At 31.6% G+C, this 15,616-nt stretch overlaps 1 protein-coding gene across 3 annotated transcripts in view; it reads right to left on the bottom strand.

Annotated features, from left to right (window-relative positions):
* LOC147073336 (synaptic vesicle glycoprotein 2B-like) overlaps positions 1 to 14,275 on the bottom strand; it is a 37,445-nt gene extending 23,170 nt beyond the window's left edge. The window contains exons 1-2 of one of the 3 annotated variants that reach the window (XM_085945430.1): positions 14,137 to 14,275; positions 904 to 1,049 (exon numbers count right to left, since the gene is read on the bottom strand). In XM_085945430.1, the coding sequence (XP_085801556.1) occupies positions 904 to 949 (46 nt within the window). In that variant the 5' untranslated portion in view covers positions 950 to 1,049; positions 14,137 to 14,275. Of the gene's footprint in view, positions 1 to 903; positions 1,050 to 2,824; positions 2,888 to 13,614; positions 13,922 to 14,136 lie in introns of those variants that run through there. The other 2 variants (XM_085945431.1, XM_085945429.1) reach the window with 2 other exon arrangements.
* Between the last annotated feature and the right edge of the window lie 1,341 nt (positions 14,276 to 15,616).

The following is a 15,616-nucleotide window of genomic DNA, read 5'->3' as shown; positions in this document are numbered from 1 at the left end:
TTTCGTTGAATAATTTTTTTTTTTAATTATGCAAGTGCAAGTATAATAAAACATTTTTTTAAATTTTAAATTCAACGAATAATTCACAAATTTGAGAATGTAATATTTTTTATATTGAACATACATAAAAAATACGACGCCCGACGAGACTTGAATCCGTATCTACTGGAATTTGCTTTACCATTTGATAAGCATTTCAAGATATAAAAACGACTAGTTAATTTCATCGTAATTATATAGGATGCTCGATATGGTTTCAAGTCCCGTCGGGCGTTGTATTTTTTCAATGATTTTTTTTATATTATGTGTATATTATTATCTAAACTGTTTTCAAATTATATAAATGTTATAATAATATATAACTTACCAATCACATAGTTTCAGTTTTAATAAAGTACTTTATTTAATCTATTTTTATTTAATTAATTAGTTTATTATTGTGATTAGATAAGACATTTACCATTGTTCAGGATATATTTCTTATAATATATTATGTATTAAACTAAACACATGCCACCGTATCACAAGGAATGATCTTGAATAAATCATTTCAAGGTTTACTGAATCAAATATTATAATTGTAATTAATTGAAATATAGCACTTTGAATTGACTCTATCTCCTGACTGCGATTAAAATAGTGTACCGCGTATTAACAGAAGAATAGATGGTTCTAAATTTAAAACTTAGGTATACTTAAACTAATATAGATATAAATCAAAATATGTTTATTTGATTTCCTTTTCATACTTTGTCTCAACTGACATCTACAACGATATAATGTTGGTTTGTTCAAATTACCTTTCCTACCGATTATCACGACATTTTCACGACAGATGAAGTATATAGCATTTCAAGGTGAAGAATAATATTATATTGTTCAAATTAAAAAAAAAAAAAATACCTGTCAGCATCAAGGCGTCTTCCAAATTCATTTCTTTCGTATTCATTTTAAATTAATTGTCTTTGGTTTGTACTTATTAAATAAATTAATCGATACAAAGTTTCAGCTCATTTAGATATATTCAGTTACTATATTCGTGTCAGTATCTGAAAATATAAAAACAGTTTTAAAAGTCTTGATAGTTTTTAATATATGTACACTAATTTACTCCTGGTTCTCGAACCTGCTATCTACGAATTCAGCTGAGGGCATTTTGTCCACTCATCTGTGCGAGCAATGCTTGTAAGATAAATAATCATCACCACAGAACAGATAATAAATAGAATGCCAATAGGAATGTGTGAGTATTCTACGAAAATGAAGCACGCATTATGCACGTAATGAGCGTAAATGCATAAACCGAGAGCAGTTTTTAGTATTGGACGTTAAACGTATTCTAGACACGTGTGTAAGTTTAACCCGGATTCATCCTTACTTGAGTCGGTTACCTGCTATCGCCTTACCCGTTGTGTATTTCAGTTCCCATTATTTCTGAGTTCCCTGATCATCACCATTGTCACGAGGAGTGTGACAGCGTTAAGTGTGTCTTTTGACAATATTCTCTGGAGCTGCCCTTAATATACGTCTGGTAATTTGCACGAAATCACTTGTGCGAATGAAAACTGGCAGAAACCATCAGACCGATTCACGAATGGCAGAAAAATAATTTTCATAGATTGTTACGATATATTATATTTGAAAAAAAATATTCACATGCAGTTTTTTAATGTGTATTTGAACACATAGTATGAATCTAATAGATTGAAATCTGTTAATACATCCTTCATTCTGTGGATACCCATATGAGGATCTTAGGATCTAACATGGTGATGTAATGAAATGTTATTCAGAGAACTGAATACGTATTATGTCCAAATACTTAATAATTACTGTAAGTAAGTCACCGTTTGGTCATTCTGAATGCTTCCAGTAGTTACCTACCTACTTATATTTAAAGATATTTTCTATAATATTTTAAATACCTGTGTATTTGCCTACTATTTAAAAACTTATTTTTTTAAATTCCTACAAATTTTCGCTTCGGCCAAGACCCGCTAAGTTCATTCGGCTTGTTTTTCTGTCATTTTTGAATCATCCTAAATAGTTTCGGCCAATTTTACTTCGTACAAATTACACTTACCGAAAGGTTCACTAGTGCATCTTGTCAAGAATACGTCATACGTTGAATACCGACAACTGCTCTCGGTTTATGCATTGACGCTCATTAAATATCTATGTATTACACACACTATTGTATGTAGGTATATAATGCGTGGTTCATTTTCGTAGGTCACTAACATATTCAAAACCCTGCGTCAAAATTTATTGTATTGGTATATAGCCTATCGGAATTCTATTTATTATCTGTTATGTATAAGCACTATTTTAAAATTCAATGATATTTGCGACATTGCTATTAATAATTACACAATTAATGTGCACCAGATCCGATGACATTTAACAGATACTAGCGTAGACACACCACTACTGTTATAACATAACTAATACTACACTTCAAACAGTATACATAAATTAGATTATAATATATTCAAAATAATTGAGATTTCGATAATATTGAAATATCAACACAAACATAAACAAAGAAACATATGATAGTATAGGCACAAAGAAACGTCACAAGTTTGAATATTAGGAAAAGTCTATGAATATCTAAAATAGCTTATATAAAAAAATATTTGGAAGTATTCCAAAGATATTATTATTATCTTATGTTAGAATTGAGTATTATTTAATACTTTTGTAGTTAATAGTTTTTTGTTTTAATTATCTTTATTTTACTTATATACCTAGATACAACGTATAGCTGAGGAATTTCCAGACGTTGTATAAAAATCTTAAATAACTTAATATTATACAGTACCTATACACCGATGCAACAATGAACGTAAAGCCAGCCGTTTGAGCTCGGCGGCACTAACGTGTCGTTAGACGACATCACTGATACGAAAAACTGTTGTGTAGCTTGTCTCGCGCACAAAAATACAATTTATTCAAATAATATTAGTAATACACATAAAATCATTAAGTAAGAGATTCAAGACCTCATAACATACATTGAGTAGGTATGTAGTTATGATATCAAATATATTGAAGAAAGCCGTCATATATATTATACAGATGGGGTTTAAATTTATGAAAATGGATACATATTGTAAATAATTCAGTGGTTCTTAACCTTGTTGGAGGTACTGACCCCCACCAGTTTCATATGCGCATTCACCGAACCCTTCTTAATTGGAAAAATAAAATATATATTTTTTTTTTCAAATTCAAAACATAATATGATATTAGAACCAACATTTCCAAATTTAGCAATAGTAACGAACACGGTACAAATATACAGATATACTGGATTCCAGCACATAAAGGAATTAATGGCAATGAAATTGCTGATCAATTGGCAAAAAAATCTGTAAAATACCCATCAGAAAATATAGGAATTCCATACACAAATTTTAAAGCCCAGTTTAAACAAACAATGAGCGAAACTAACGGCAAATATTTAGAAAATCTTGGGAAAGAAAAAGGAACACACTACTATCAAAACTATTATAGTAGATTTCCTAAAACTTGGTTTAGTAAACATTGTAAAATAAAGCGAGATGTAATAGTGACAATAGCTAGAAGCAGGACAGGGCATTACAGTCTCAACGAATCATTGTACAAAATTAAAGTGGTAGATAGCCCTCAGTGTCAGTGTGGACATCCCACTCAAGATCTTAACCACATTGTCTGGCAATGTGATGCCTATGACCTGGAGAGAGAAGTGTTATTGAATAAGTTGGGAAAATGCAGGTTATACCCTTCTTTTACGATTAATTCGTTCCTGGCAAAACCAAATATTTCAGTTATGAAAATTGTACATGAATTTCTCCAAAAATGTAACGTAAATGTCTAGTGTATAGTGTAACAAAAATGTAATTCTGTATCATTAATAATGTAACTATTTATTCCTGTCGTTAAAAAAATGTATGTATACTTTTGTAAACCATTGTAAAGCAGAATAGCCTTCCATTCAGAGAAGAGCTCAATTGCTTCCAAATAAAGAAAGAAAAAAATATGTATTTATTTTACTGGTACACAAAATGAACTGTGCATCAACATCACTGTGTTCAAAGAACAAAACCATTAAAACATGATTTTCACACAAAAACAAAAACATAATAATCCGTCGAGAGACTTTGCAAGCTCATCTGAGTCATATGAGTCGGGTGTGTGTCTTGACCTCCGCCGAACCCCTGAGACTGACTCACCGAACCCATGGGGTTCGATCGAACCAGGTTAAGAACCACTGAAATAATTGTACGAAACAGTGAACTCAGAAATAATGGGAACTGAAATACCTAACAGGTAAGGAGAAACAGGCAACCAATCTCGAGTAAGGAAGAATACAGGATAAATTTAAACACGTGTCAAGAATACATCATACGTCGAATACTGACAACCGCTCTCGGTTTATGCATTGACGCTTATTTAATATTGGTGTATTACACACACTGCGTGGTTAATTTTCGTAGGACACTTACACATTCCAAACCCTGCGTCAAAATTTACTGTATTGGTATATTGCCTATTGGAGTTCTATTTATTATCTGTTCTGTGGTACCTACGTAAGTATTACATTTAGCTGTATCACAGTTTATTGTGACGAATAAGTGGTTGTATAGCAATAAGATCAAAAAATGATCGTTAGGCATTGCAGAGAGTAGTGTTCAAATTTTATTAGATTCAATAAGAACGTTAATTTGATATTGATCGATATCAAAAATATGATAATAACGCTGATATTATTAAAATTTGTATAAATATATACTATATGATTGTATTTCCCTTGTATTAGGGACGTTTTATTACGTATTTTTAAGTGTTTTATTTAGATATGAATTTGATTTCAATGCTATACGGCCATGGGTTTCCAATATAATATCTCACGATGAGGCATCATATGTGAAACTGCATACAAACTGGACACGATGAAGGTGAAGTAAAAATAAATGTACGGCCTGAGTGGACAGCGTTCGGCGGGGGGTGAGCGCCGTGCGTAACTCAAACGTATAACCGATAATACGTACTGTCAGCAATAAATCCATGCACGGTAAACGTATTAGTAAGTTTTGGGAATGATAATATTGTTATTAGATACTTATGTAATTTCGTCAGACACTTTTATTTTTACAACGTTTTTATTACCTCGTATTCTTATTTGTCCGGTGGTTGTTTAACCAGTACAAATCTTGCAATCGATTTTTAACTAACTTCCAGACTAGCTAGACATTTGAAATATAATTAGAATATATCAGAACACGATGCCAATGCATTCTTTTAATACTTTTAACCATCTTTAAGTAGAATTTAATTCATTTTCAGTTAATTCTGTTTTGTATGAAAAGTTATTTCGGAAGAAATCCGTAATCCAATCCACTATTATTGGTTGCTAAGTGGGTGGTCTTAGCAACTAAATTATTAATATATACATGCGTTACTATAGAAATCAAAATGACATTTCAGTATTCTATATTTGTTTGTTTGTTTTTTTATTTATTTCATATCAATTACAAGTTGAGCATATTGAGCATAATAATTGAACAGAAAATTTAAAAACGTTGTATATAAAAAGTTCTTATTATCTTGTAATTATTAATAAAATGTAATAGTAAATAGTTTGACAGTTTTGATAAAATAAATAATAGAATTATTTGAAAATTGTTTGGCCATGTTTATGCTACTTGAAGTAGATAATTACGAAGTTCTTAGATGTGAGCCAGCCAATATGTACCCGAAATAGTTTTACCTGGAAACCGGTTCTTATAATGTGTATCAAATTATGTGGATGGATTATAAGGTATCGATGTTCTAACATTAACACCTCGTATCTGCAATTCAATATTTTTGATAGGGGGTAGTTAAAATGTTATACAAAAACTATTCATCACCATCAGCCTGAATCTATCTGCTGCTGGATGAAGGCCTCTTCAATCTGCTTCCACTTCTCTCGGTCCTGTGCATTGCGTTGCCACGTACTTCCGCAGAACTTTATCATTTCATCGATCCAGCGGCCTCTAGGTCTAACTTGCGGACGTTTTATACTTTTTGGATACCACTGGATGACTAGATTTGTCCAACGATTGTCTCTTCTTCGAGCTATGTGTCCAGCCCATCTCCATTTAAGACTTTTAATAAACTCTATTACATCGCAAGCCCTTGTCTGCTTTCTTATCCACTCACTCCTCTTTTTGTCCTTTCGCGTTATGCCCAGCATGCACCTCTCCATACCATTCCAACCATATTATTAAATAAAAACAACAATACACGTCACGTGAGCTCACAGTTAGCCCACGCCGTGATATATAAATGTTTAGAACCTCCGTATACAAAGATTTAATATTATATTTAATTTAATACTATGCGAAACCAGATTTTTGGTTTGTCTAAATATACTAAACAATTACCTACATTATTATGTTACACGTACCAACATCGGGAATCATAATATTATGTAATTACATAATAAAATAATTACTTTCTTGTTCTTTCGCGGCATACGAATTTGACGAGTTCATTTATCTTCGCAAAAGATGTGAATATTTGGGCACATTTTTTTTTGTACAAAATTAGCTGCTCAGATGAGTTTATGATCCGATGAACAACGTTCACTCTAATAGAATAATTACAAGATAAAAAGATTTTTTTATATCCCACGTTTTTAAATTTTCTGTTGAATCATATAAACTTGACAATTCTATGTATTAATAATTTAGGACAAATAAGGCAATTGTCAACAAATTATTTTTTTTTGCTATTTTGCAACAAACAAACAAATATAGAATACTGAAATGTCTTTATGATTTCCATAGTAACGCACGTATATATTAATAATTTAGTTGCTAGGACCGATAGTGTTTTACTTTTTACGGATTTCTTCCGAAATAACTTTTCATACAAAACAGAATTAACTGAAAATGAATTAAATTCTACTTGAAGACGGTTAAAAGTATTAAAATAATGCATTGGCATCGTGTTCTGATAATATTATAAAAGTTTCAAATATCTAGCTAGTCGGGAAGTTAGTTAAAAATCGATTGCAAGATTTGTACTGGATAAACAACCACCGGACAAACAAGAATACGAGCTAAGAAAAACGTGGTAAAAATTAGAGACGTAATTTAATGTGTATCGATCAGCGAACGAACTCATGAGAAGCCTAGTGATTCAGCTAATGATTTGAGTTGATTGGTACTATATAAATTTATTATTGATTTATCAGGATTGTTAGTACTGTGGCAGCAAAATTTATGTGAAGAGATCTTCACGCCCGTAGTAAGACGCCGCAAATTTTTTGAAAGCAAGATAATTGGCCTTAGTAGCAACCAGGTCGGACTGCCTGTATGATTAGCTTCGTTCTTTAATTTAATAAACAAGTAGGTTCATTTTCTTTTTAGTAATTTCCATGTGCTTTTTCTCTCCCTGGCACTTTGCATTAGAGTAAACTCAGTAAACTCAGTCAGAGCTCACTTTGAGCGTAGCAATCTAAGTCTTGGGCATCTTCTCCCAGGACACTCCCAGGCCAATTCTTAGATGCTTCACATCACCAATTGATGGGTCCCGTGATACTCTCGATTAAGACCGAGGGTGGTACGGGGCGGGTTTGGTGGAGGGACTTTAACTTCAATGTTAGTACTGTGACGCGGTACCTACCTATTATTGACCCTGTGTTTTTATACAACACTAGAAAAATGATTATTTTAAAATGTATGATTTATGTCAATGTTATTTCATTCAACAATAATGCAATAATTATTGGCTATTACTATGTGCCCACTGTGCTGCTCAATACCTGATAATATGAGATATTAATATAAAGATTATTTAATAGTTAGTAAATAATATATTTAATTTAGCAACGACAACAGATAAAATCACAATGTTTTATCACAGATCGTCATAAATTGTACAAGATAACCATTTAAATCACGTCATAAGATAAGTAACTGTCAAAATACGTAAAAACCATTATCGCTATGTCTCATACCTACGTTCATATCTACTTAATGTTTATTTAATTACAAATTAATGTATTTTAACCAAAGAATGTGATTTAACTGATTATTTTCTTATGGTAAGGATCGTAACCGATAACGTTGTTTGGTGGAGTTAATCATTTTTGGTTGTTACAATAGCTCGATCCATGCTTACCTAAACATGGGGTAATTCTAAATTACCTACCAGTAAAAACATTTATTCAAATTCAAATTCAAAAAATTACACATAGTGAGCATTGCGTATTATTAATTTAAGACGTTCACAACATGGCATTTAGAAACAAAGAAATATTATTAAAACAGTATTATATAAAAGTTATTAAACAGAATAAAAGTGTAAATACAAAAAATATATATAAATTGGATACAAGGAAGTACCTACACCGAATGAGCTAAGCAGACCCTATTTTAAGAATTTATAAAACAACGCCCACCTATACTCATTTACGCAGGTGGAATATGTCAATATCCTAAGTAATTTGGTTGAACAGAATTATAGCCCTCCCAATTTGCATTACCAATTGAAATTTAGTCCTCCACCTTGGGAGAACAAACAGCTGATGCTCCCGATTTCTAAGATAGTTATCAGGGACACACAGGTCAATACTACCAAGAATGGCAGAGTTCTCATTTTTCGTTTTACAAATGACAGCCATATGACCGCTAAATGTCAGCTTACTATCAAACGCAATGACAAGATCTCTTACAGATGGTATTCGCAAAATAGCTCTGCCATGCATCGAATATTGAAAAAATAATACTCGCAAAGAAAACGATAAAATATTGTATTTATCAATATTGAAGTCCAGTTAGTTATGCATGCCCCAATCTAATATATTATTATCTATATCAAGTTGGAGCTGACGACAATCGTCCAAGGTGACAACCTCCATGAAGAGTTTCAAGTCATCAGCGAACACCAAAAACATAGCATTTTTAATGACCATTGCTAGGTCATTTATAAAAATCGTGAACAACAATGGACCCAAGTTTGAACCCTGAGGGACACCAGAAAATGTTTTAAATATTCCTGACTGATAGATAGATTCTCAGTTTAAGATAGTTAGCGCCATAATGATTTTGAGACTCAACCTAACCCAACTTAACCAACTATCTATCGGTCGGTTGATTTAAAAACAAATCCAATGCAGCGAAGATTTTATTTATTGCAAATGACGCTACAGATATAGAAATTAAAAGGGTTGCCTCATTAACATTTTGATATAAAGTAAATATTTATTGTTATTCTCTTTTTAACATTATAATAGTAATGTTGAATGTATTAATAATTATTGTCATTAGTAAAAAAGGAACATCTTAACGCGAATAAATTTAATAAAACGTAAAATCAAGGGCGGGCGTGCCCAGTGTGGGTCAAAATGGAGCTTTTTTCTATTTTCAAAGCATGATCCTGGACATACCTTAAACGTTGTAGATAATCTATTTATATAATTTTGAAGCCTTATTATCCTTTATATTTATTTTAAACATTTGATGACTGCATAAAGTATTTTTATTACATAGAATAGTATTCTTTTAAACCTCTCGCTCTAATGTTTTAGAATATAGTCATATTTCAGTACATAAATGTGCAGTGGTGTTAGGATTTTTTACATTTATTAATTTTTAGACAAGAAGACTGTAATCTGGTTTGATATTGTAAGAAATTATCGATATACGCACACGGTACAAGGCAGTACTGACAAGTACATAAAAATAATTACAAGATAAAAAGATTTTTTTATAGGTATACAACGTTTTTAAATTTTCTCTTGAATTATTATGCTCAATATGCTCAAACTTGTACTTGATATGAAGTAAATAAAAAACAAACAAACAAATATAGAATACTGAAATGTCATTTTGACATTTCATTTTGATTTCCATAGTAACGCACGTATATATTAATAATTCAGTTACTAGGACCACCCCCTTAGCAACCAATAATAGTCTTTTACTTTTTACGGATTTTTTTTGATATAAATTTCCATACAAAACAGAAATAACTGAAAATGAATTCAATTCTGCTTAAAGATGGCTAAAAGTATTTAAATAATACATTGGCATCCTGTTCCGATATATTCTAAAAGTTTCAAATGTCTAGCTAGTCGGGAAGTTAGTTAAAAATCGATTATAAGATTTGTACTGGACAAACAACCACCGGACAAACAAGAATACGAGCAAATAAAAACGTTGTATATATGGTGCATGATGTTTATTAAATTGCAGGTAGGTATGCAATTTAAAAAAAAAACTGCTATCTACCAAGGATACTTCTTGATGTAATTTGAATTTAAATTCTAATTGTCTTGTACATTCCATCTGAGTAATTTTTACAAACGTCGAGTAAAGAAGGAAAAAGGACACGGTGGAAACCCAAAAATCTACTACGATAAATAAAATAATATATATCTACAACATTTTTTCACATTATTTAATTGTTCCCAATTAGACGAGCACAATTTTCTATTTTTATTTTAAATAAAAATTTTAGCCTAGATTTAAGTTAATCAAGTAAAGTTTATATTTCATTATCCCAACAATGACCAAATCAGAGTTATCTAGTTGTAGTATTGAGGTAACGATATTATATAATAATATATACTATAAAACCTATGTAAAATAATTACAACATAAAAAGAACTTTTTATATACAACGTTTTTAAATTTTCTTTTCACATAAACTTGACTTGACTAGCTTAAACGATCAAAAAAAATTGTACTTGATATAAATAATACTGAAATGTCATTTTGATATTTCATATTGATTTCCATAGTAACGCACGTATATATTAATAATTTAGTTGCTAGGACCCCATATCCAATAATAGTGGATTGTATTACGGATTTATTCCGAAATAACTTTTCATACAAAACAGAATTAACTGAAAATGAATTCAATTCTACTTAAAGATGGCTAAAAGTATTAAAAGAATGCATTGGCATCGCGTTCTGATATATTCTAAAAGTTTCAAATATCTAGCTAGTCGGGAAGTTAGTGAAAAATCGATTGCAAGATTTGTACTGGACAAACAAGCATACGACCTAATAAAAACGTTGTAATAAAAATTACGCCCTCGACATGAAATCCCGACTCGTGGCTGTCTGTCTGTCTAATGGGAGATAACCAGCAGTAATATGGATGCACGTTGCACTACTGACTACAGTAATGTACATTTATTTTGAGAACAATATAGAATATGTCAAATATATATTCTTATCATACAATTCAGGAAATATTCAAAATTATATCACAACATCTTTGAGATAACCGCTCGTTTATCATTTTATGTAAATAATACGTTGTTTGCATTATATAAGAGCAACAACCATTTATTATTATCTGTAGGTACGTCAGAGGTAAAAGGTGGGATGTCCGTTTTTTTACCAAAAAAGTTACGGACCCGAGAGGTAAATAACGCAACTTTTTAATTGCAGGATAAAACCAAATTCTGTTGTTTATTTGGTACATTCGTTTATTTGGGCCTCACTAAAAAGATAACATTATCATTATACTTTGGAACTTTTGTATTGCAATATACTTTATGACTATTTCGGAACATTTATCTTTATAGTGTGCTTGAATTGGTAACTAGAAAACAATAAAAATAAATAAGGTGGTAACGTCTTTTTAGGTTTTGGTCTGATTACTGACTATTATTAGGGGTTTTTGTGATTGTTGATTGAAAATAATAATTAGCAACATAAAATCCCTTGCAGATGATTTATCCATTAGCCATAGTAATCAGTCTCACTTTATAATATATTTATTGTCTCTCTATCTGGATAAAAGAAGGTTATTTTCAACAATTTTCGTACTGAATAAAGTGATGATTTTCTCCCATTTTTCCTCTTGGGTTTAATAACACAATACTTATTAGGACTCTAAAGGTCTCTCACTTGGCTGGTCGATCTCTCACGCCCGGCCCCCCTGAGCCCGGGCCCCTAGGCTAGAGCCATATCAGCCCCCCTTGTGGGAGCCATGAAAGGCACATTTGTAGACACGGAATGTATCATGAAAAACCAGACGACGTTTTGTTTTAAATATTTAAATCAATCAATTTTTTAAATGTGACACCCGGAGCTACACCTGTGATGTACCTAAGTGTAGACAGATGTTATTAAAGATATAATATGTAATTTGCATAATTAGATATTATATAAAAACAACTTCGTATATTATCACTTTTATCAGCTTCATTAGGTGATATATATAATAGTAATTGTTCGTTTTTGAATAAATTTACTATTTTTCTTGGACTGATTGAGTGAAAGAAGATTGTTATAATTCTATCTTTGAATATAAATATATAAAAATTCTGTATGCAAAAGGAAAGAGAAGATAAGTCTGAATAATTGGAAAATGGAGAGGAGTATTAATTTATTATTAGTATTATTACTACCATAATATTAATAACACCACAGAACACCATGCTTTTCAATGATAGTAGTAGGTACTAACAGTAGAGTCACATAATTATATAGTCTGTCCTCTGCGTTTCAAGACATTTGGTCCCCGGGGACCATCTACTTTAAATACGGTGGCTGAGATCGGTCGTCAATTGACTGATAAAACATGTTAGTGCTGTTCAACTGAGTACCTGAGTCAGCGAATATGCAATATGAATTGAGGTATCGGGGGGAATGGAGGAGGTATTTTATATAATTTGGGAAACCTAGTATATCAGTTGCTTTATAATTATTATTTTACTGGTTTATATGTACATTTATATCGTTAAATTTTATCACTTATTTTGTTTTACCCTTTTATTATTATTATTGTTTCTCTATATAATATATATTAAGTCTGTATAATATAATTCTCAATGTAATTAATAATAATATGAAACTGTTTTTTTATAATAATAAAAGCATTCAAACAATCACAGAGATAATCAAGTTTTGAGAAAATTACATAAACATATTGTGAACTTTTCATGAATCGACACTGGAGTACTTGGATGAAAAGCCGGTGCCTTATCTGTGTTATGAGTCTGTCAAATTAACCGTAGTATATGTTACATAATTAATATACGTAAAAATGAAAAGAAAATTGAATGCATTTATTTTGAATTGCACACATATTTTTAGAAAACTCGACTAAAAGTGTATTCACATGAAATTATATGGATTATTTTATATATTTTGAGCTTTTTTGGCATTTTAGAATGAAAAAAATATGAATCGTGGCAGTTTTAGACACTGACAGTACAGGTTTGAATTTCCTTTACAAAAAAAATATCGATAAGATAAACTATAATATTAAGTACGTTAATTAAAATAAATTTCCAAGATATTTTACAATCAGGTTTAGAAAAATATGTACTTTTTAAGATATTCCTATACTTATTCTGATTAAATAAACCACACCATCTGCTTTATAGAAAATCGTCAATGAATAATACAATAATTTATATGAACGAGTGTATATAAAAGACTCTTTTAATAATAATATTCTCTTTAACTGTCAATTCTTGTTGGAAAATTTAATTAAAATGAGACAATATTTTGTACTTATACCACGTAATTTAATAATCACTCGTCCACTTCAATTCAACAGCTATTTATTTTAACATTTTTTTTAAAAGTATTTTTAATTTCATTTAATTACCTTTTTATGCATTTCCCAGTAGCACGTCTTCAAAAAACTTCAAAAACGTTTACTTAGACACTTTGGGTAATTAAACAGTGAAGTATTTTTTTCTATTTATATCACTGTTGTACTAAAACATCTCGTAACTTTATCACAGATACGAAAGAATTACTTTCTTTGACAACAGTTAGTGGCTGTATATTACCCGCTCTGTTTCAATGAGCACTTATAAAGAACTGAAAATCTTTTTCAATGAGATGCAAACAATAGTGTATGTATTTTTGATGATACTGCCAACATTAATCAGAACAGTAATTAATACTGTAGATTTCGCTGTTGGAACAGCGCGACAGTGAACGTCATCAGTCATCACACAATCGCATATTTACCGGCAGATTTGCCAAGATGACATCAAAAATAATCCTCGATTACAACCTAAATATTATATTACAAGTTATAAGTATTATATTATGCTATTTTTTATTTTTTTTTAAGGTAAACTAGGGAATGAGACAACACAAACATATTATACCCACTCACCGCCATCTTTAGATTAATAAAACCTGAGCATAACTTTTTGCACAAGCAACGAGTGGTCCACTGCCATACTATATATGGATAACGTACTTGCAAGCAGAGTTTGATATTCTATAATGACTGAAGAGTATAAATAAGTTATTAGTTATTGTCGTTTAGAATCGACTGTCACATTGGCAAACGTCCTAGTGTATTATGATATTATTATACACGGTGGCCGCTAGGCTTAAGCGTTGGACTATCACGCCGTGGGTTCCAGGTTCGAATCCTGGGTCTGGCAAGTACACAATATGTATATTGTTTTTCAATTTGTGTGTGAGTCAGGGTATGGACCTAATAGGTTGAGCAAGTGGCTGACATCCATTTCTCGTAAAAAACATAATCTGTTAATACAAACCTCTACTCTGTGGAGGCTCATATGATCCTATTAGGATCGGACATGGTCGGATACACAGAAGAAGTTTACTTACTTTGATCGTTACTCCCAATTATTAATAACACATAACCACTAAATCAGATGAACTCCAAGGTCTCCAAGATACGTTAAAATAATCTGAAAGAAATCTGAAATTAAGAATACTCCGACAAGTGAACACGACAGACATGTCAGTATAAGCACTCTATAGACAATGACAGGTCATCCATAGACAACGGGAGGGGCCAAAAGTAGGACCAGTCGTGTAATGTATCGGCTTCCTTCTTCAGTGGGCAATGACCCACTCCAAACCAACCTGTTCTGCACCCAGTGGCGAAGGGTGGAGGTAGGCATAAATAGTGCACACTAAACTTTGTCAGTCATACTTATTGGTTTTCATATTAATACTATCGACCGAAGGTACTTGATGGAATTTGAATTTAAATTCTCATGGATTTTAGTTTTGAACTAACAGTTTTGTTCTACTTTTTTGTTTTTGTACATTTGGAATCATGGCCTCCATAAGGCGGGGGGCTGACAGGGCTCTAGCCTGGGGGGCCGGGCATAGGAGGGGCCCGGTGTGGTGGGTCGACCAGCTAAGTTAGATTAACACACTGCACAAATTTGCTCTAATAGTAAAAAAAGTCGCCTGCGGTGCTACTTTCCTTCAAGGATGTTGAATATTTTAAATATGTAGTTGGGCGCAATTTGATGTGATATGATGATCGATATACTTAAATAATAATTTACGTGTAGAATTTGGAAACACTACTGTAGACCATCACACTGCCCTTAAGCTTAGCGATAGGTAGATGGGCCCGAGAAAGATCCTGGCCTGGGGGACCGCTTCAAGATGTGGGGGCCATGTTTGGAATATTACAAAGCTTAAATCCATTAGAATTTATTTGTTTTCATTGAACCAAGAATATAATTTACAAATGGTGCTAGTTCGTTTTTAAAATTCAATTAAACCCTACTAAATCACAATAGTTTAGGTATACTATGGGCGATCCGACAAAAATAGTGCACATTTTTTTAGTCATACTTATTAGTTTTCGTTGAATTAGG

Source organism: Rhyacophila brunnea, unplaced genomic scaffold (genome assembly GCF_057557595.1).
Source record: "Rhyacophila brunnea isolate RB1 unplaced genomic scaffold, BYU_Rbru_1.0 scaffold_18, whole genome shotgun sequence".
Taxonomy (NCBI): domain Eukaryota; kingdom Metazoa; phylum Arthropoda; class Insecta; order Trichoptera; family Rhyacophilidae; genus Rhyacophila; species Rhyacophila brunnea.
Note: the sequence above shows the minus strand (reverse complement) of the source record. Positions and strands in the feature narration are given on the sequence as shown.